At 41.7% G+C, this 23942-nt stretch overlaps 1 protein-coding gene across 1 annotated transcript in view; it reads left to right on the forward strand.

The window, feature by feature from the left end:
• Window positions 1-13489, forward strand: part of COLEC10 (collectin subfamily member 10) — a 29989-nt gene extending 16500 nt beyond the window's left edge. The window contains exons 3-6 of the mRNA XM_083360190.1: window positions 1176-1247; window positions 5866-5919; window positions 9606-9701; window positions 12488-13489. Coding sequence (XP_083216316.1) covers window positions 1176-1247; window positions 5866-5919; window positions 9606-9701; window positions 12488-12879 — 614 coding nt within the window. The 3' untranslated portion in view covers window positions 12880-13489. The remainder of the gene's footprint in view (window positions 1-1175; window positions 1248-5865; window positions 5920-9605; window positions 9702-12487) is intronic.
• The last annotated feature ends 10453 nt before the right edge of the window (window positions 13490-23942 follow it).

A 23942-nucleotide genomic window follows, 5' to 3' on the forward strand; every position in this document is an offset into this window, starting at 1 on the left:
TTTAGAGGATGCCAAAAGGCAAAGATAACTCCTAACTGCTACTTTTGGAAGTAGCTGTATCTTTTCCCAGAATGCAGAGGAATCAAATCCAAACTATTGTACTGCTCTATTTATTACCCTCTGAAGCATCAACAGTTTGCCCAAAATACTGGTTGCTGGGGAACGAAATGGAAGAGGACTGTCAATCTGAGTTCAAACTTGTGAGCTTCCCAGGTATATCTAGTTGTCACTGTGTGCTGGTCAATTATAGGGTTTAATCCAGCTGAGTTCTTTGTAGGTTCTTAATTGCTTCACTGACATGCATATCTTACTCCATCAGTGTATAAGAATAACTCTGAGGGAGTTGCATATACATCTAATGAGGTGTTTTTTTTTCTTAGTCATCATTTAAGTATTTTTTTTTTCAGACCAAAACATAACACTCCTACAAGCATCTCAGCAGGGAGTTTTGAGTGATGCAGATAAGCTTAGAAATGTCATGTTGTTTTTTTTTACAAGAGTGCAAAGAAAGGGAGACACAGCCATCTGCTACCTGACAGCTCAGCATGGTACATTAATGGAGACAAATCAAAGTCAAACTCTCTTCAAAAGAGGCTTCATTCTGTTGGAATGGACCAAAAAAAGCATATGCAATACCTTTTAAGTGGAGTAGCAAAGAGTATGTGACAATTTAAAAAAAAACGAAAAAACCTGGGTACCTGAAAAAGGTGCTATCCTAGTCCTCTGTGATGAACAGTTGAGGAAGCTAAGTATGTCTAGGCCAGGGGTAGGCAACCTCGGCTCTTTTATGACTCATGTACCTCAACTCTCAGCATAGCTGACTCAGGAATTCTGGGAGTTGAAGTCCATGAGTCATAAAAGAGCCGAGGTTGCCTACCCCTGGTCTAGGCTATCAAAAAGAAGGATTAAGCGAGATATGATAACTGTCTTCCAGTAGTAGAAGGGCTATCACAGAGAAGAAGCGACTAATTCTCCAAAGCACCAGAGGGCAAGACGAGAAGTAATCGGTTTAGTTCTAGGGTGGTTAAAGAAAAATCCACCCAGAACTAAGGAGAACTTTTCTGACAGTGAGAATAATTAATCCTTGGAATTAACATGCAGTATCTTAAAATACAATTAAATTGTACTCTGAGACTCAATGAAAGAAACTGCTATTTACTGTATTTCCAATTTAGGAGACAAAGGAACAATTGGAGATATTGGTGAACAAGGAATGATAGGTAAAATTGGACCAATTGGCAGAAAAGGTAAGTATTAATTGATCACACGTCTTCACTGGATGGTAAACCTCAGTATAAAATCATAAAACACCTGCTATTTATGTTTCCAAATGAAACCAAGGGCTTTTATTTCCAAAATACAAATACTGTTATCTTATGCTTCCCGTTCCATGGCTACCAACACGAACCCATTCAATCTCTTTTGGTATTGTCTATGTTTTTGGAAAAGCTCTTCATAACCACGCATTTCAATTTCCTCAGTAATGCTATCTATTGAGTTCATTATAATTTAGGGTATGCACATTGTAATACAAGAGCAAAGTATATGGAAGAAGGGGGAAAAATAACCAAAGGGCTGTTCTTTATAAATATATAAAGCATGCAAATGACCAACTGTCTGCAAGGAGTATAAATCCTTCCATTCCTCACCATCCAGTCAGAGCTGAAGAAGCTTCTCGGCTGAGAAGCGAAATGTCTTCAAAGGAAAAGAAGAAAGTCCAGTTGCCTCGTGGAAAAGCATCCTTGGGACAACTAAAGGACTTATTTTAAAACAAGTGTGTTGACACACTTGAGTTCATTTCACCAAATGCTGAAAAATGTAAAAAGCAGAATGGTCAGAGAGCGTTTCAATGGGCATCAATAAATGAGAGATCGCCACTGAATTGCAGTCTTCTCCGATCCCAATGTCTAATGGCAGAAAGTGAAGAAGAACTAAAGAGCCTCTTGTTGCGGGTGAAGAAGGAGAGTGCAAAACTTGGGTTGAAACTAAACATTAAGAAAACCAAGATCATGGCATCCGGCCCTCTCAATTCCTGGCAAATAGATGGGGAAGAAATGGAGGTAGTGACAGATTTTATTTTCCTGGGCTCCAAGATCACTGCAGATGGGGACTGTAGCCAAGAAATTAAAAGACGCTTGCTCCTGGGGAGGAAAGCCATGGCAAATCTAGACAGCACACTAAAAAGCAGAGACATCACCCTGTCAACAAAAGTCCGTATAGTCAAGGCGATGGTCTTCCCAGTTGCAATGTATGGCAGTGAAAGTTGGACCATAAAAAAGGCCGAGCGCCAAAGAATTGAAGCCTTTGAACTATGGTGCTGGAGAAGACTCCTGCGAGTCCCTTGGACTGCAAGGCGATCAAACCGGTCAGTCCTAGAGGAGATCAACCCTGACTGCTCTTTAGAAGGCCAGATCCTGAAGCTAAAACTCAAATCCTTTGGCCACCTAATGAGAAGGAAGGACTCACTGGAGAAGAGCCTAATGCTGGGAAAGATTGAGGGCAATAGAAGAAGGGGAAGACAGAGAATGAGGTGGCTGGATGGAGTCACTGAAGCAGGAGGCGTGAGCTTAGATGGACTCCAGAAGATGGTAGAGGACAGGAAGGCCTGGAGGAACATTGTCCATAGGGTCGCGATGGGTCGGACATGACTTTGCAACTAACAACAACAACAACAGATCCCAATGAAGGATGGGACCCTTCTAGTCTGTGCTGGGACAACTGTAATTCATTGGAGTGCAAATGCAGACGGTGATAGGTTCAATCCCCATCCTATCCAGCAATATTAATAAAGTTCTCAGTCAATCTGTCCAAGTTCCTCCATCCCTCTTGAGCAGATATCCCCTTCAGTAAATCCCTATCAGCCACACCTCCTGAAAGCTACATGGTCTATTTTGAAGGGAGCCTGAACAGAAGTGTGCATATGGGACTTCCCAATGAAAGCCAGAATCACGGAGTTGGCTAGTAAACTTAATGCAGCTCTGTTGGGAGCTTGGCTAGAGGCATTTGGGAATTCATGGTATGAGGCAGACATTATTAAGTTCACTTACACATCCACAAAAGACATATGCATTTCTACGCAATGCTCAGATTTTCAAGAATAAAATTGCTCCAAGGGCATTGTCTAAATTGGCAAAAACTGTTTCACTTTTCTTGTATCCAAGTACATGCTTTTTTACTCTGAGTTATACATGTCTATGGAGATTCTCGGTCATTCAGGTCATGGTTGTCCCAAAGGTGCTTTTTCAGGAGGCAACTGGACTTTCTTGAATTTCTTTGAAGACATTTCGCTTCCCATCCAAGAAGCTTCTTCAGCTTCTTCTTCAGACATTTAGCTATGCATTGGGATGAACACCCTTCGAATGGTGTGGGAGTATGGACGGATTTCCAGAAAACATTGCAGACTTCAGGAATCATTTGTGCTTCAGTTTGAGATTCAGATAACACAGACTCATCCTCAACAGCCTGAGCCTGTTTTCAACAGTGAAGGGACACAGGGCAGAAAACATCCTGCAACCAAGAAGGCTCCACACAGAGTTGCACTACTCAAGTGACCCTGAGGACACAAGTAAACCTCCAAATGGCCTCAAGGATTCCCTAAAAGAATGCAAATGACCAGCTGTCTGCAACGAATATAAATCCTTCCATTCCCCACCAACCGGTCAGAGCTGAAGAAGCTTCTCGGATGAGAAGCAAAACTTCTTCAAAGCAAAACAAGAAAGTCCAGTTGCGTCCTGAAAAAAGCACCTTGGGGTTTAGTTGTATATTTTCCTTGCCAAACTCTTCTACCTTAGAAATATTGTTGGGACTCCTTGCAGTGTACTACTACATGTCTGAGATCACCCCACAGATTTCCAATAATATTTAAATCCAGGGATTGTGAAACCCATTCCAAAAATCTATGTACCTTCCTTGTGAAAATGTCATGGTTGATTGGAAAGCAAATTTCAGGTTTTTGTTTGCTCAAATGCCCTGTCTCTCTTCCGTTTCATTTTCTTCACCAACTGTGGGAGATGCATGAGTAATGCAAATCAGACTGGGGAGTGGGGATCAAAAATAAGAATGGAAATACTGAGCTGGCTACAGAAAACATATGGAGGTGGAGATGGAGGTGGCAGCCATCACATATATAATCCTTCCTTCCACTGGCTGGTTATTCCCTTAATGCTGAACATGGTAGTGAATGCAGAATTATAAACATATGTACTTTTTTTCCACTGCAAATAATGCAGAAATACAGAAGATTGTCTTCTTTCCTCTCCAATTGTCCTATTGGAAATTATCTCTTTCCCTTTAAAAACAGAAGTCCTACTGAGCTTTCTGTGCTACCGGGGCTAATAGCAACTAGGGATAGATTCTCAAAAAATGCAGTGAGAGAAGGAAAGTTAAACTTCTGCACCTCCTATACTGCAACCCTATTTTTTTAAAAAAAGTCCACATACAGGATTCTCATTAATTCAGAAATTCCGGGTGAGATTCAAGGTGCTGGTAATGACCTATAAAGCCCTACATGGCATGGGTCCGGATTACCTACGGCAGCACCTGCGGCCGGCGTCAACCTCCCTCCGTCCAGTGCGCTCCCACAGAGAGGGCCTCCTCAGGGTGCCTCCGATCAGGGAATGTCGACTGGTGGCCCCCAGGGGGAGGGCGTTCTCTGTGGGCGCCCCGGAGCTGTGGAACCGCTTGCCAGTTGAGCTCCGGACGGCCCCCGACCTTCACTCCTTCCGGCGCGATTTAAAAACCTATCTATTTGAACAATCTGGCCTGGTCTGATGGGTTTGGGGTTTGGATTTGGTTTTAACATTGTTTTAATTATTGTATTATATTGGGCATAATTATTTAATCTTTTTTAACTTTTGTATGTATATTTTGATATTTATTGCCCTGTACACCGCCCTGAGTCCTTCGGGAGAAGGGCGGTATAAAAATTTAATAAACATAAATATATAAATAAATAGCGTCCTTAAGTGCCTCTAAAACAGGTGTCTTCAAACTTGGCCCTTTTATGACTTGTGGACTTCAACTCCCAGAATTCCTCAGCCAGGCACGCTGAGGAAGACACCCCCCCCCCTGCTCTAAAACCTGCAAAAATTCCAGAAGTGAAATGCATATCCTACATGCAATGGGGATTATTATATCATTAACTCTTCACAGCTATTGTCTGTCTCAGATTTTGCTGCAATTCTCTGAAGAAACAAAGGTACCAGGCACATCTAGCCACATCTAGTCTTTAAACTTTTAGTGGATCATCTATTAAAATCTGAAGTTTACTATCAGAAAGCAAAAGTTTTCAGAGCCTGCCTTGGCAAGTCTGCAATAGACCAAAATAGATTCAATTGTGTTCAGTAGAACTTAACCCAATGAACAGGTAGTCCTTGACTTATGGACACAACTGACCCCCAAATTTCTGCTGCTAAGTAGGACATTTGTTAAGGGATTTTTGCCCCATTTTACGACCTTTCTTGCTACAGATGTTAAGTGAACCAGGCTTCCCCATTGACGTAGCTTGCCAGAAAGTTGCACAAGGTGATCACGTAACCTGAGGACAGTGCAGCTGTCCTAAATACATGCCAATTCCAAAGTGCCCTAAATTTTGATCACGTGACCAGGGAGGATGCTGCAACAGTTGTAAGTGTGAAAAATTGCCGTAAGTCACTTTTTCCCGTGTTGTTGTAATTTTGAACAGTCACTAAACAAACTGTTGTACGTCAAGGAGTACCTGTATTCAGTAGATCTTAATCCAATGTATGCAAAATGGAACTATTTAACTTGACCATCCCGCCTGCACGCTCTCTCCCTTTCTCAGGACCTATTTTGCAAATGTGCCTGCAACTTTCCAGTTGAAGACAATGTATTTTCTTTATTTAGGTGACAAAGGAATAAAGGGCGGGTCTGGAGTCGCCGGAGGGAAGGGTAGAGCAGGTACACATTGTTTGTTGTTCCTTTTGCGTTTCTGAAGCATTTGTTGTCCTCTAGATCAGAAACCACCAAATTGTAGACACTGTGCACCCTAGCCCAGGGGTAGGCAACCTTGGCTCCTTTATGGCTCATGGACTTCAACTCCCAGAATTCCTGAGCCAGCATAGCTGGCTCAGGAATTCTGGGAGTTGAAGTCCATAAGTCATAAAAAAGCCAAGGTTGCCTACCTCTGCCCTAGCCTGTTGGTCCAGAGGGCGAGGAGGAGGAACGGTGTTTTATTATCCTAGCATGTCCCATCACCATCACAGCAGATGGCAGTACCAGCCAACTTTGGCTGATCTCAGAGAAATTAAACAGAGTCAGACCTGGCTCAGACATCCAAGGGCTGTAGGCTAAACTGAGAACTAAAATCAGTGAAAATAGAAAATGATGAGGGGGACATGATGAAATCAGGAAGAAAAAAACTCTCTGCAAGAACACAGTCTTTATAAGCTTCTGAAATATCAATAAGGAGGAGTTCAACCTGATCTCTAATGGAGGCTGTTCCTTTACCACGGAACAGCAGCACTTCCTTGTTTCATTTCCCATCCTAACCCCTGCAAACCTCCCCAAAATATGGAGTCAGAAACAGTTTTAATTGGTCAAGCTAATTCTGGTTAGAGTAGGTAGACCTGCAGGCTTTTAAACAAAAGTGCTCAGAAACAAACGCTACAGATAGTCCTCTATTTATGATCAGTCGCTTAGCAACTCTTTAAAGTTGCAACAGGCTTTCCCAAGAGTACTTACAACTGGGTTATGACCAGTGGTGGGATTCACATATCTGAACAACTGGTTCTCTGTGTGGATGCCACTTCCAGAAGTCCATTCTGGGTCTGAGCAACAAAAAATTAGCTACTGGTTCTGCCGAACTGGTGCGAAGTGGCTGAATCCCACCACTGGTTATGACCATCCAACCCCTCAGTGGTCACATGACTGCATTTTACAACATTTTTGCTGAAAATTGGTCTTTACTTCTGATTTTCAGGAAAACTAGCCCATAGCGAAGCATTGTTTCACTTAATGGCCGCTGCAAAAAAACCTCATAAGATAGGGCAGGTCACATAGGTGACGCATTTTATGAACATCACTGGTCCTAGGTCAAGAACTACCTATAAAAAGGCAATTTTCTGAAGATGTTCTTAATGAACAGTGTTCTTAAACTAGAGGTACGATTGCTATGTTCAAAACATAGAGGTCACCTAGGCCACCGTCTGGCTGTCTGATTCAAATTTTGTTTGCTAAGGGATTGTTTTAAGGCACGCATGTCAAACTACCGGCCCATGGGCCTGATGCATCACACCAAAACTGCACCCACCCCATTGCCAGCAATGGGGGAAAAATTGTGATACGTTGCACGACATTGCGAGTTTGACATGCCTGTTTTAAGGGAAAGAATAAAGTCTTAACCTGCACTCTGAAATGATATATATAATTCAGTTAGAATTAGGCCTGCATCAATTAAAATGCCGTGGTGATCCAGCCCTCTGCCCTCAGCCATTTTCATTTAATTAAACCTTCATGAAAATGTAGATTCAAAAAAGCATTTTTAATGTTACACCCAATGACTGTATTCACTTATCATACTTTATGAGGGCATTTAAAAAACAGGAGAGGTATTCATACAACAAGATATGCCTGGTTAATTTTAACTTTGCCTTGGTTTTGTGTCTTAGCAAGTGATCCAAAGCAAGATGGTTTAGGAAGTTTATTGTTTGATCCAGTGTTTCTCAGCCTCGGCCACTTAGAGATGTGTGGGCTTCAACTCCCAGAATGTTCTGTTCCAGCCTACAACCAGCCCTGCAGAAATGTCAGGGACAACCCCTTTGTTATATTCAATAGGCTGGAATTAAGCCAACCAAATTTATTTGCAAAAACTAAACGAAACAGTTCAAAACAGAGTAAAACAAATACAGACCAAGAGTATATCAGAAGCTCTTCAAACGGTTGCCTTCAGCAACCAGCACCTCCCACACATTCCCCTTTTAAACAACAGTCTCAGGGCGTGGCTTCTCTTTGCCTCCTCCTGAGGTGCCTCATTGCTTTTCTTTGTTCACTTCTGCTTGTCTGCCTCCTGCTTCGAGCGTCCTTGAACAAAGCCAGCTGTGGATCATCTTCATCTAATCTTTCAGGCTCACACAGCTGGGGCTGAGGAGGAACAAGATGGGAGGGGTCTGGCTGAGAGCTCTGCGATGCATCTGCAACCAAAGGCTCTCCAAACCCCTCCTCCTCCTCCTCAGAATTGTCCGATTCAGCTGCCGAAACCACAGGCTGACGCTGAATCACAACACAGAATGCCCCAAACAGCATGGGTCAAATGATTGCCATCTTGCCAAAATGATTGCTTTTTACAATTCTTGATGTATGATGGCTGTAACTGACCCTATTTTACTTTTTTTTGCAGTATTTGTTATGGGCCAGTTTTCCTGAAAATCAGAAATAATTTCTGATTTTCAGCAAAAATATCATAAAATGAAGTCACGTGAATATAGCCATTGAATGTTAATGCATCTAAGCAGTTTCGGGAGGCACCTTGCTGGCTGTAGTAATATTAATACTTGTCCTGAGAAACTTTACCTTTTATGTTACTGTTAACTGCCATAAATCCATCAGATTTTTGTAAAAAAAATTTTTTTAAAAAAATATGCAAATATAATTGCATATAATTGATACGGTCCATTTGTAAGGGAGACTACCTAGAAATGAACAGCCACAATTTCAAATCTCCACTCTTACTTCAACCCAGGAACAGATTCAATTTCCTTTGGCCTCTCCTAGTTTGCAAAATACAAGCAGTAATAGAATTGCCTCTAGGTTGTAATAGGCTAATTTTGGAACTCAAAAGAAGTCCCAGAATAAGATAATGGCAAACATTTCCACATTACAGGAAGTCCTCATTTAGTGATCACAACTGGGACTGACAACTTGGTAATGAAGCAAAGAGTTTGCTAAGTGAAATCGTAACTGTGCTTATGATCTTAATTCAGCTTTTCTTTGCTTTCCATACCTGAGAAGGACCGGTGTTGCAAATTTATTTTTTCCTCAGTGTTGTAAGTGCGAGCAGTTGCTATACAAGGCAGTCATTAAATTAGGACTATCTGTAATGGCAACAATTACTCTGATATCACCAATTCATCTAAAGGCCCTGTTTATTTATTTTGAGGACAAACGTTATCTGTACATTTTGATTTGTGAGAAACTGAGATATATAAATATAACACTGCCTTGGTGGAGCAGTGGGCTAATGCCTCCTTAAGTAACACCAGCTGCCTGCAATTAGTGCAGGTTCACATCCCAGCAGGCTCAAGGTTGACTCAGCCTTCCATCCTTCCGAGGTAGGTAAAATGAGGACCCAGATTGTTGGGGGCAATAAGTTGACTTTGTAATAATGCCGTTTGGGGGAGGAAGCCCTAATAAGCAGGCATATACATAGAATGAAGGCTATTGCTAAGTACATTGGTTTGTGCTTAAATTGTAAGCCGCCCTGAGTCTTCGGAGAAGGGCGGGATATATAAATGGGATTAAATTATTGACATGGAAGAGGGAATTTACAGATCTCATTAAAGTTGCTCTGGACCCAAAGCTCATAGCATCATGTTGTCCATCTTGATACTTCAGCTACTTATAATGTTTCTATATTTATACTGAGTTAGGTGGCATCTGTGATTGTGGGAAATATCGCAAAGTTGTTGGACAGCTGGACATCAATGTGGCTCGACTCAAAACTTCCATTACTTTCGTCAAGAATGGTATGTTCCACATCCTTAGTTTTTGTTGTTTCTCTTAAATTGGGGGTTCACATGGGACCGCTGAAAGGCTGGAAGTGGTACAAAAGTGCCCAAATCCCTCAAAGATCATGCCATCAAAATTCAGTGGAAAACTGCCTATTTTTTGTGGCATATTCTTTTCTTCTTTTTGATAACAATTTTGATGACAAGACTCTCCTAATTTACTGCTAATTCACTGACAATACAGGAAACGCATCAGAGCATGCACAGTCTTATTGGGCTGAGATAACTCAGGAGTAAACACAGTAAACAGTGGTCTATATTAAATGGTGGTTTATCTTACACTATCTACAATGTCATACACCAGGAACAATATACATACACGTGTTAATACAGCAGGCTCCAACACACAGCAGTTACAGCAGGAAACAGAAGAGAGAAAGAACACAGCAGCAGAGCCCTCCTTTTATATTTGGGTTGTCAAACTGCCAGCCCACAGAGGCCATGCCCACCCCAGCTCTGGCAATGCAAAAAAAGTCGCAATACTTTGCAACATGTCACATGACGCAGCAAGTTTGACACCCATGTTTTATACAAAGGCTCTTAAAGGGACATAGACCCTGCTGAGTCATTCCCATTATTACACCATACATCTCACATTACATAAGCTGGTTACCTGTTAAATCATAACCTTGACAAAATGTTTGGGGGGGGGAGTAAGGATCATGCTCAAGTACAGGCAATCCTTGACTTATGACTAATTGCTTAGTGACTGTTCAAAGTTACAATAAACCTTCTTTGGGCCAACTTATAACTTGGATTCAAAGTTCTGACATGAGGTGTGATCATTTGACTGAACTCTGGTCGCTTGGCAACACAGACACATTTACTGCCCTTTAGAGCATCCCGCAGTCACATGACTTCGTTTTGCACAGTTTCGCTGAAAATCGTCACTTCCTCTTTTTGGCAAAACCACGGCCATGGACAACCATTGGTTCATTGAACAACTACAGCATTCACTTAGCAACCACAAAGTCACTTAATGGCCATCCCAAAAAAGGTTGTAAAAACTAGGTCGGTCACATGACCAACTTGTTTTAAAACTATCATAATGTACAACCATGATGGTCAGCCTCCGTTACAGTCATAAGTCGAGGACTACCTATACCAGACAGCAGTATCTAATATATGTTCCATAGAGACGTAGATATTGGATATGAATTTTCAGTAAGAAACTAATCAGGGTTGATGGTTAGAAAGAAGAGAAGGTAGTTAATAAATTAAGGATATGAAAATTAAGAATATATAGCAAAGGGATGTGCGAGGCCTCCTAACTATGAAATGGCAGAATTTGGGGGCAGAATTACTAGGTTAAATTATCAGTATGCAGGACATTCTAAACTGGAGAGGTACTACAAATTCAGAAACATCTTTCCTGTGTCCAAGTCGTGCTTAGCTATAGCAATAGCATTTAAGCTTATATACTGCTCCCATAGCGCTTTACAACACCCTCCGGGTGGTTTACAATGTAGACACATTATTTGCATATTGCCACCAACAATCTCATTTACTAACCTCAGAAGGATGGAAGGCCGAGTCAATCCTGAGCCCTGTCAGGATTGAACTCCAGGCTGTGAGCAGAGTTAGACTGCAATATTGCACTGTAACCACTGCACCACCAGGAGTCTCCCATAATAGGAAGAGCCTTGGTGGAGCACTGGGCTAATGCCTCCTTAAGTAACACCAGCTGCCTGCAATTAGTGCAGGTTCGCATCCCACCAGGCTCAAGGTTGACTCAGCCTTACATCCTTCCAAGGTAGGTAAAATGAGGACCCAGATTGTTGGGGGCAATTAAGCTGACTTTGTAATAATGCCGCTTGGGGTGTGTGTGAAAGCCCTAATAAGCAGGCATATACATAGAATGAAGGCTACTGCTAAGCTTGTAAGCCGCCCTGAGTCTTCGGAGAAGGGCGGGATGTAAATGGAATTAAAATAAAATAAATAAAATAATTATATATAAACATGCATGATTATATACTTAGGCATCCTGAAATGGCTGTTGTATGTATGTATGTATGTATGTATGTATGTATGTATGTATATGTACAGTATATCTATCTATCTATTTATCTATCTATATCTATATCTATATCTATATCTATATCTATATCTATATCTATCTATCATCTATCTATCTATCTATCTATCTATCTATCTATCTATCTATCTATTTATCTATCTATCATCTATCTATCTATCCTGAAATGGCTGTTGTATGTATGTATGTATGTATGTATGTATGTATGTATGTATGTGTATGTATATGTATGTATGTATATCTATATATCTATATCTATATATCTATATATACATCTAGATCTACCTGTATCTCTATCTATCTATCTATCTATCTATCTATCTATCTATCTATCTATCTATCTATCTATCTCCAGGGCTTTTTTTCTCATAGAACGCTCAGAACGGCGTTTCTGTACCTTTTTTTTGCAAAAAAAAAAACAAACTCCCTCTGTTGGAGGGGAATCCCCACGGCAGCTGTGGGTAAGAGAATCCCCGCAGCACGTGGCTCCAAGCCGCAGGGGCGGGGGTGCAAAGGACGGGCACCGACGCCCTAGCAAGACACCGGCATCGCTCCCAGTGACAGCACCTCTGAGTTCCGGCACCTTTTTTTTTATAGAAAAAAAGCACTGTCTATATCTATCTATATCTATATCTATATCTATATCTATATCTATATCTATCTATCTATACACACACACACATCAGGTTTTTATTTCTCTTTCTAAAAGTGTTAGCCGGCATCAGAGAAACAGAAGAAAAATACTACTACATTGTTCAGGAAGAAAAGAACTACAGAGAAGCCCTCGCTCACTGCAGGATTCGAGAGGGAATCTTAGCGATGCCAAAGGATGAAGCTGCCAACGCAGTGATTTCTGACTACGTCTCCCAGAGTGGCTTCTTCCGGGTCTTTATAGGGCTGAACGACATAGAGAAGGAAGGCCAGTTCATGTACGCAGACCGTACACCACTGCAAAGCTACATCAATTGGAAGGAAGGAGCGCCTCAGGACGCCCAAGAGAATGAGGACTGCGTGGAGATGCTCAGCACGGGGAAATGGAATGACACGGAATGCCACCTCACCATGTATTTTGTCTGTGAATTCCCAAAGAGAAGGACGTAGGCGAAAGAAGACACCTAAAGGGCACTGTAGAATCATTCTTTGACAGTTACAGGATTTAGGACCGTCTTTCCCAGCCTGGTGTCACTCAGAACAGTTGGACTTCAATTCTCATCATCCTGACACAACATAAGCATGGAAGGATGGGAGCTGAAGTCCAAGGTATAGGGAGGGCACCACACTTAGGAAAGAACCTGGAAGAGAATATTTGTAGCTCAGGGTTGAACTCTGGGGCCCTTGGAGCTGTCTGAGCTTGGTGGTTTGCTTGTAGACATTTCATTACCCAACTAGATAATATCATCAGTGCAGAAAACCACCAAACTCAGAGAGCACCAAGGAACCCACAATCTGGTTTTCATTTAGGGACACAAGAACAAATTACAAATTGGATGTTAAAATTCCAAACTGTGGGATTTTTCTTCCAAGTTAGTACTTTAGTACCTCAGAACTAAGACGGAATTTTGCTCTTTATGCTAAGACAGAGTAGGCAACATGATACCTGCAGAGACTTCTCTTAGTGTGCACCAGATCCCATCCTCAGTGATATAAATTTAACATTATTGTAGTCAAAAAAAACCAGAAAGCTGATGAACTGCAAAACAAAGCATCAATGTCCACCATCATATATATTTGCTTTAGAATTCACAATGGACATATAACCTCACTTATTGGAATGATAGGAAACCAGTTCATCTTCAATAAAATGGTTAGAGTTAATCCCGATTTTACAACCATTTTTATCACAGTCATTAAGCGAATCAGGCAGTCTTTAACTGAATCGTGCGGTCATTAAGTGAATCTGGCTTCCCCCATTGACATTACTTGTCAGAAGCCAGCAGAGAAGGTCACAAATTGGGATCGCGTGGCTGCAGAGTGCTGCAATTGCCATAAATATAAGCCAGTTGCCAATTGTGATTATGTGACCATGGGGGTTTTATGATGGTCAAAACTTTGAGTATGGGTCATAAATCACTTTTCCAGTGCCGTTGTAACTTTGAACAGTTGCTAAACAAACAGTTCATAAGTTGAGAACTACACGCATTTTGTGAGCGGCCATGCCCTGTATTTTACAGTGCAGGTAGTCTTCTAACTATGACCACAACTGAGCCCAAAATTTATGTTGCTAAGCGAGACAGTTAAGAGAGTTTTGCTCCATTTTACGATCTTCCTTGCCATAGTTGCTAAGTGAATCACTGCAATTGTTAAATTAGTAACATAGTTGTTAAGTGAATCTGGCTTCCCCATTGACTTTGGTTTTAGAAGGTTGCAAAAGATGATCACACGACCCTGGGATATTGCAACCGTCATAAATATGAGTCAGTTGCCAACTTTATGAGTTTTGATCACATGACCATGGGATGTCGCAATGGTCAATAGGTGTGAAAGGCCGCTTTCTCAGTGCCATTGTAACCTTAAACGGTCATTAAATTAACTGTTGTAAGCCAAGGATTGCATTGCCTATTTTATGAAAAATAAGTCTTCTACAACAGCCATTTTTTGACTTGGCCTATATCAAGCTCTCACAATTTCAGCTGTGGCCCTAATCTCTTTTTTCTTCTTAACTTCTGACATTCTGCACATATGCATCTGAAGAAAATGTAGCCCTAGGGCACACGTGATGGGGACAGGGAAAATCAAAGCTATGAAAGAACAAAGAAAATAAATTTTTCAGCTAGAAATGTGTGGATTGGTAACTAGGCAGAGTTCCATTCCAGCAGATTTACGTCTGGATTTTTAATTAATTCTCTGGATATAAATCCCGGGTAGTGGGGGAGATTTATTTACTTCTGAAAATGCATAAAATGGCCAGATTCTCAACCCTTTCTTTATATTTATGGCCAAAGGGGTTTGTTACAGAGATTGCTTCTCTTTTGTCATGCTTCCTGGAATAAACATGTGATTGTATGATTTGTGTGGTCTCATAGTTGGTCCAGGAAGTGCTACAAAAGGCACTCAGCTGCCCAGGCTACTATAATAGTATTGAGCTTTACTATTATGATAAAATAGGAAACAGTTGGATGTCCTGGCCCCATTTCACATCTTCAAAAGCGAGATGAATTTGCTTCTTGAAAATTTGATCCTAGCAAATTACATGACAAAATTCTTTTACATCTTTACTTCAAATTACGCAAGTCCTCATCTGATCTCAGATCCTTACCTACAAGCTAATCCTTGACTTACGACCATAGTTAGAACTAGAATTTCCATTCCTAAGCAAGGTTCAATGAGTTTTATGACCTCTCTTGCCATGATTGTTAAGCAAATCATTACAGTTGTTAAGTGAATCACACAGCTGTTAAGCAAATCCAGCTTTCCCTCCCCCATTGACTTTGCTTGTCAGAAGCCCATTGTGAAGGTTGCAAATGATGATCACATGACTGCAGATGTTGCAACCATTGTAAATACAGGGGTGTTGCCAAGTTCCAAAACTTTGATTACATGACCATGGGGATGCTTCAACAATAATAAGTGGGAGGACTGTCTGTCAGTCACTTTTTTTCAGTTGGGCTATCCAGGGGTAGGCAACCATGGCTCTTTTATGACTCGTGGACTTCAACTCCCAGAATTCCTGAGCCAGCATGGCTGGCTCAGGAATTCTGGGAGTTGAAGTCCACGAGTCATAAAAGAGCCATGGTTGCCTACCCCTGGGCTATACCTTCTGATGGTCATTAAACAAATGATTGTAAAGTAAGGACAATCTGTATCAATAATCCTGTGGTAAGAAAGGGTGTTGGAAGGTATTTTCCACTTGATTTTAGATTTAGTCTACATATGCAGAAGATAGAAAAACAGTTTTCAGAGCTCCAGTTAATAAACAGACAATATTTGTGACTGCTCCCCTATTGCTCGATTCCTCCCAAAGGTTTGAGGGAATCTGAGCAAAATTCAAGATGGGAGTTCCTCACGGATATTTGTTTATCAATGATTATGGCACAGCATCAAGTCCCAACCACAGAACGCAACCCAGCAGGAGAACTCACTAGGAATCTCAATAGTTAATTTATTGCTAAAGAAAGTAAAACATTAATGTACTGAATCTTGAAAGCTGAGCAAGGCAGAATTCTAGCATTCGTTTTTTAAGTACATGCATTAAACCAGGGTCTCTGAGAATCATTTCAGCAACTTTTTTCTGGACCAACCAGCTAACCATCCTTTTTCCATATTAGATTAATCCTAAAACATCCATCTGCTCATTGTTAATATTGTTTGGATACACCTCCTTTTCTTCCCAGCCCCACAATCACTTCTGAACAGATTTTCCCACTGCAACTTAAGACAGGAGGCTACCTTTAAGAGCACAAGGCTGGCTGTGTATCACACAGTTTTCTCCTGCATCACTCCCAACATTTGTTGCCCAAGGTCCCTGTTTCAATCTAACTCTTTGTATAGCCTGCCTACTGAAAGAAATCAGAGCAGAAAACCAGTGCAGCCAGGAAAAAATTGGGCTAGTTTTCTATTAGAAGAAATGTATAGTTTTACTAACATAGTGGAGCCTTTCATACCAGACATATGAGAAGATGCAAAGATCTTGCTTTAAATGTAATTTAGAACTGCAAATCTATGAAGTACTGCTGTGGTGACCAGATACAATTGCAATGCAAAGTGAAAAACCTGAGGATTATTTTATCCATTGTGCTTTGGGACATGGTGCTATGATCTTTTTGATTTGTGACAATGAGCAGAAAAAAGAGCAGAAAAACCCAAATCACAGGTTCTTCTGAGAGACGGCATTGGAATCACCAGTTTTCTGAACTGCTGTTCAGTCCAAATTCTGCCAAATTGGCACTATCTACAGAGATGCTGGAAAAAGGAGAAGAAGGATTTATTTAAAAAACAATTACAGGATGTCATCCAAAGGGAGGCCAAGTATTAACCACCATAGTTAAATTCTTTTCAGACAGAGGCAGACAAGGGCAGAAAATTAAAAATATTAGTGGCTGTGGAGAAAGCTAATTGTTTCAGGAAATGAGATTTTGTTGCTGTTGACTCAACTCTTTAAAATGCTCCTTGATACTATTTTTACAAAACCAACAAATATCCATCTAAGGGACCAAACTAATCTACTTCTTTTCTGTAAAGAACATACAATAGCATGAACAGGGCTTAAGGAACCCCCAAATGAAATAAACTGGCCAAAATCAGTAATTCTCACAAGAATTTCACATAATACTAGCAAGGTCTTGGGAATGACACTGCAAAGGACTGATAAGATTTAGTGTATAAGAAAGTTGGTCCGCTCCTGCCAGAATTGATGATGCGCTCAAGTTGGGAATTGATTTAGATTGACCCCTACTTTCTTTTGAGGTTAGAAGTTGTTGCTTATCTTCCATGACTTTAATATTATGGAGCGGCCTCTTGTTAGAACTGGAGTTTGCTTCATCACTAGTTGAGATGCATATGTGCAGCTTCTATCAAGATGACAATTGATTTTAGCAATTGCTCCATTTGTGGTTGGTCACAGCCAGCCAGATGTTTAAACTGGACCTGACATTTTTATCCCTGTTGAGTCCTGTCAAAGACCTGGATAGGCAGATGTTGATTTTTTCATGGTGGTAAAGATATTGTCACAGGATGTAAGCTCTTCCATGTATAGCTGTCTTTTGCAATTGACTGATAGTGATTTTGTCAATGCCAATGATGTTCAATTGGTACTAGTTCAATTTTTTTGGGATTGCACCCAAAGTGCCTATTACTATTGGTACTATCTTTGCTTTCTTTGGTCACAGTCGTTCTATTTCTATTTGCAGGTATTTGTATGTTGTGTCTTTTCTCCAGTTCTTTCTCATTATTATGGTTATTTATCAGATTTTAAATGTATTCATTATTCTTGCAGATGTTTTAACGGTACTTGGATAGTTGGCTTTACCACTGTTGATCACTAGTGTTATTACCTGCAAGGTGTCCTTTGCAGATTCAGCAGTATACAAATGCAACAAATAAAGAATAGCAGGGTTTGATACAGCTCTGTTGGAATTTAAATGCATGCTGAAATATTTCTACTCATTGTGGCATAACACTGCACTGAACTAGACATGGTCATTTATATATCTCATATTATTCTGAATGTTTACTGCTGCATTTTGCGTGCTTTTCTATTATTTTGTATTATGGCGATTGGGCAGTTTTTGTTTTCTACTTTGGAATTGCTAGAGTATATAATAATTTTTCATAAACAATTGGGGGTGTCACAGCAGGAGAAGAAGCACTAAAACACTCAGAAAAGGATATCAGTTGCTAATACAGCCAAACCGTGGCACTTTTGCACTCTATTACAGTAGCATAAAAAGTGTCCAGCAGAAAGAGCAGAGGGTATTGAAGCAACTAATTGCACACTAATCCCCAAATGACACTTGGCAAAATCTTTCCTGTGTTGGTTTCCAAGCATTCTATTATTGCATTATGCAAATTTATCTTGATCTAAAACAAGAACAGGCAACTTAAGAGCCTAAATTCTTCAGTCTTGTTTTTTTGCCATTCCTAGAGCTTTCCTACAATTGCACTGCCAAAATTTGGTCAATACAAAGCCAGTTCCTGCTAGCCTGAATGTTGGTTTTATTTTTCCTTCAAAATAAGAACAAACATGAGTGTGTTAAGCCATTGCTAAGCTTAAGACACTTGTTTTCTTTTTCCCGACACCACTCCCAACAAGGACTTGAAAAAAAGAAAAGTTTCTTCCTCTCCAAGGATCTCACTAGAGAAAAATCAGAAAAATTGAAGTAGTAGCATACCATGGAATGAAGGGGCTGTTCGTTGCATATACACATTTTCTTGCTCTCTCTATGCACGCATGGATTAATGCACGCTCTCTTGCACATACACAGATATACATATATATTAACAGAACTGTAGTTTTCATCTTTTCCTGCTTTCCCCATTCCCTTCGCATCATAAATCAACGTTATATGGTACGTGTATCCTCTGAGATTAAAATAAATACTTTCAAAATTGGTTTCATATCTTATCGTTCTTCATGATGAAATGAATCCTTTGTTAATGAAGGAATTCTTGTCAATTTTATACTTGGTGCGGTAGCACAATGTGCCAACACAAAAGCTCGCATATCTCTAAAGCTGTGCACCCAAGAGGAGATTTTGCTGTGCGTATTTTTCATAAAAAGGATTTGGTCTGCCTCATTTCTGAAGCATGTCTGCTTTAATCTAGCACAAAGAGCAATCTCCCTCCTTCTCAGAAGTCTTTTGGTTCCAATCAAGCACAGCCATCCTATTTCGATCACCAGTGTGACAGAACATGCTGTGTCTGTAATTATAAAATACAATTGCAATTGTGTAAGGACATTTCAGTGGGTTAGGATGCTGAGCTTGTCGATCAGAAGGTCGGCAGTTTGGCGGGTTGAATCCCGAGTGCCGCGTAATAGAGTGAGTGCCTGTTACTCGTCCCAGCTTCTGCCAACCTAGCAGTTCGAAAGCACGTAAAAATGCAAGTAGAAAAATAGGGACCACTATGGTGGGAAGGTAAGAGCGTTCTGTGCACCTTTGGCATCTAGTCATGCCGGACACATGACCACGGAGACGTCCTCGGACAAGCGCTGGCTCTTTGGGTTTGAAACGGAGATGAGCACCAGCCCCTAGAGTCGGAAACAACTAGCACGCATGTGTGGGGGAACCTTTAACCTTTACCTTTAAGGACATTTCAGCAAAACTAAGCAATTCATGCATACGGACTCCCTTTGGTTAGGTATATTCAAGCAGAGGCCTGCTCGCCATTTGAAAGAGAGGCTTTAATTTGGATTCCCACTAAGGAGACTTGGATTTGATCAAATTGCCTATGATCCTAATCCCTAGCATAGCAGTACATCTGGTCCTTGTTTAGGGATGGTTTGCAGTTACCATAATGTCTATGGAGATTCTCAATCATCCAGGTCATAGTTGCCCCAAAGGTGCTTTTTCAAGAGGCAACTGGGCTTTCTTTGTTTTTCCTTGAAGATGTTTCGCTTCTCATCTTGGTATGCTGGTCTGACAGCCGCGGATAGGAAGGCATTACAGAGGGTGGTGAGCACAGCACAAGACATTGTGGGCTGTCCCCTGACACCACTGGATGACATCGCCAGGGCTCGCTGCCTTGGGAGAGTGAGTGTCAGAATCCATTTATATCCCATTCATAAATCCCTATCTGTATGTTCTAAAATCTTACACCCCTCACTGGATTCTGCCATTCCCAAGGAGGAGAAGAGAAGATGTTAATTGGCCATCCCCATCCATCTGAAGCAGTAGGCGTGAGCTTAAATGAACTCCAGAAGATGGTAGAAGACAGGAAGGCCTAGAGGAATGTTGTCCATAGGGTCGCGATGGGTCGGACACGACTTCGCAGCTAACAACAACAACATCCATTTGATGCAAGGGTGTTTATTTCAGCCTGCCTGGAGGCCGTCACTAGACCAGGGGAAGAACCTTTGAACTGAGAAGAACAAAGAAAGGGAGGGGGGAGAGATCTGGTTTGTATCTCCGATTAGAATCTGAAAGGGAGGAAGGAAATGTCGTAAAGGCATGGAAGATCCCTCTTCCCTTGGAAGGTTTTGACACCTGAACCTTAATTGATCCGGGACTGACCAAATGGACTGAGGGGAGGGGGTTTCACTCGGGGACACTTTAAAAGTATCAATCTGTAACACAGTTTTCAGATCCTGTCTAGTTTTCCACTGGCAATCATGTTTTAGTAAAATCTCCTTCTTGGACAATCCTGTCTCCAAGAGTTCTTCTTTCCTAGGATGTGGATTGGGGTGGGTCCTGACATTTGAGGAAAATTCTCAGGGACGACTCACACCCCGGACAGTATGTCTTTACTCTCCTACCATCAGGTAGGAGATACTGGAGTATAGCCAGCTGCACCAACAGGCTGAAAAACAGCTTTTATCCATGGGCTGTTAGGCTTTTGAACGGGAAATAATTTTTATAAACTTTATGTATGATTGACTTGCGAGGCCGGTGTGTTGTGCAATTAGCTCACATGGTGTAATAAGATGGAGGGTTTGTTGTCACTGTAGGTTGGGGGGTGGGGGCACGAAGGGAGGCTCAGCCAATCTCAATGTATACATGGTTGTACTTTGACAGTAAAGGTTCATTCATAAAGCTTCTTCAGAACTAAAGAACTGAAGAAGCTTTTGGGATGAGAAGCGAAACGTCTTCAAGGAAAAACAAAGAAAATCCAGTTGCCTCTTGAAAAAGCACCTTTGGGGCAGTTACGAGAGTGATGAAAAAGTAACTTTACCACCAATTCTTGCATTTACGATCTTTGCAAGTCAGCAAAGGGAAGCTAAAGATCGTAAGCATGGTTGCGGTTTCACTTAGCAACTACGGTGCTTAACAATGAGTTGCTAGATGCCAAAAGGACTACCTCTAACAGCATTCTGACAATGGAACCCACTTCCCTAAGAAACGATGCATTTTCCTGCCTTGAATGTGTTCAAGGGACTAAGCAACCATCTTTCTGGATGCTTTGATGTGGATTTCTGCACTGAAGAAGGACTTGATCCTGGTGACATAGGCCAGCAGACCCCAACCTTTCCAGCTCTGCAGACCAGCAGCGGCAGTGGTAGCGACAGGGAAGGCGTGTGTGAGAGGGTTCATGCACACAGCCACTGCTTGCACAAATACTGTAGGCCTTTGTGCACTCACTTGTTGATAACGTGGCCAGGTTCCCAACAGGCAGTGGCCTGGTACCGAGCCACAGACTGGGGGTTGTGGATCCCTGACATAGGCAAGCCTCTCCAAAATACCTCTTGATAGTATTAGTAATACTATAAATCCACCAGTGATTGCAAAAACACCAGAATGGGTTCCTTTGTGCCTAGCACTGAATGGAATCCACTAACATCTGTGAATTTCTGAATTTCACAAACCTACCCAACAAAGCATATATTCAGGAAATATTTTTAATGTATCTCTTTTTCCAACGTTCATATCTTTAAAATCCTATTCCTGGTGGGGGAGGGGGGTAACTGAAGCAAATAATAAGTTGCATAGGAAACAATTTTTTAAAAATCAACAGACTAATTTGAAATGGGTGGTTCACTATTCTAACTGTCCACTGAATATGAAAAGATTGCACTGATTTACATTATTTGTGTAATGAAGTCAGGACAGAGATCGTTTTATTTTCATAATGATGCTATTATTCAAATGAATCAGATCAGAGCAACAATGAATTTCTGAATTTTTTGAATCCACAGTGGAATACTTCATTGAGTTGCTTATTTTATTTAAAAATTGTATAGGGCGACTCAATTCAAACACCATGACTCCAGATGGTTTACAATAAACCCCAAATAAACCCCTACGCACAGTCACCCATGCGCTCGTGACCTCCTGGCTAGACTACTGCAATGCTCTCTACATGGGGCTGCCCTTGAGGACCACTCGGAGGCTTCAGCTGGTGCAGAATGCGGCTGCGCGAGTTGTGATGGGAGTCTCCCGATACTCCCATGTAACACCTCTTCTCCGCGAGCTACATTGGCTTCCAGTTGCCCTCCGGGTGAGATTCAAGGTGCTGGTGATGACCTATAAAACCCTAAATGGCATGGGCCCAGATTATCTGAGGGAGCATCTGCTGCCAGCGTCAATTTCCCATCATCCTGTGCGCTCCCACAGGGAGGGCCTCCTCAGGGTACTGCCAGTCAAGGATTGCCGACGGGCGATCCCCAGGGGGAGGGCGTTCTCTGTGGGCGCGCCTGCCCTATGGAATCAACTGCCAACGGAACTCCGGACTGCCCCCGACCTTCGTTCATTTCGCCGGGACCTCAAAACCTGGCTCTTTGAGCTATCTGGTCTGGACTGAGGGGTTTTAATGTTTTTAAATTGTGATTTTAATTTTTGGGGGGGCTAGACCTAATTTAATTTAATTTTATTTTTATATTGTATTGTTTTTAAATTTTGCCTTGTAAACCGCCCTGAGTCCTTCGGGAGTAGGGCGGTATATAAACCGAATTAATAAATACATAAATAAGCAAAACCATATAGCAAGGGTGTCAAACTGCCGGCTCGTGGGCCGGATGCATCATAGCATCCACCTCATTGCCAGCAATGGCAAAAAAAAGTCGTGATACGTCGCGACACATCACGTGACGTTGCGAGTTTGACACCCCTGCCGTATAGTGTCATGGCCCAGGACTCTGAAAAAACTGCTCCAGCTGAACCTGTGAAATGTCAGTTCAGGAGATGCCAAGCCAGGAATCACTTGAGGCTGATCAAACACAGGCACCATCTGGGCAGCTGGAGCAATCACAAGATGACAGGCAGCCTTAAAGCCCTTGAACTTGGAGAGTAGAGCAGAGAGAAGTCAATGAGGTTCCTTGCCAAGCAAGGGAGTAACTCTCCCAATTAAAGAAAGCTGGCTATAACCTGATTTAAGAAGGAGCCCTGAGCCATTTTTCTCTATTGGAAACAATTGTCTCATTTCCTGCTCTGGTGTGTGTTTCTTGTGAAACTCTGATCTTGGGATTAGCTGACAAACCTGATTTGGCTCTCTGAAGTTTGGACTGAATGTTTTAATTTAATTTTAATTTAATAACATTTATATACCGCCCTTCTCCCTGAGGACTCAGGGCGGTTCACAGGGCAGAATAAAATAACCAATACAAACATTAAAAACAGATTAAACAATTGCCCTAGTTAAAAACAATATGATACAACGCTAAAAACCCCCAGAAAAATTAAAAAACAAAAAATAAAACAACCCCAACACTCCCCCTCAGGCTAGGCCGGCTTGTACAAACAAAAATGTCTTGAGATCGCGGCGAAAGGAGCGAAGATCGGGCGCCATCCGGAGCTCTACCGGTAGCTGATTCCACAGCTCCGGAGCGCCCACAGAGAAGGATCTCCCCCTGGGGGCCACCAATCGACATTCTCTGATCGGTGGCACCCTGAGGAGGCCCTCTCTGTGGGAACGCACAGGGCGCAGGGAGCTTGATGCCGGCAGCAGATGTTCCCTGAGGTACTCCGGCCCCATGCCATGGAGTGCTTTGAATACCGTTACCAGTACCTTGAATCTCACCCGGAAGACAACTGGCAACCAATGCAGCTCACGGAGCAGAGGTGTAACGTGGGAGTATC

The sequence above is a fragment of the Vipera ursinii genome, assembly GCF_947247035.1.
Source record: "Vipera ursinii genome assembly, chromosome: 3".
NCBI classification, from domain to species: Eukaryota; Metazoa; Chordata; class Lepidosauria; order Squamata; family Viperidae; genus Vipera; species Vipera ursinii.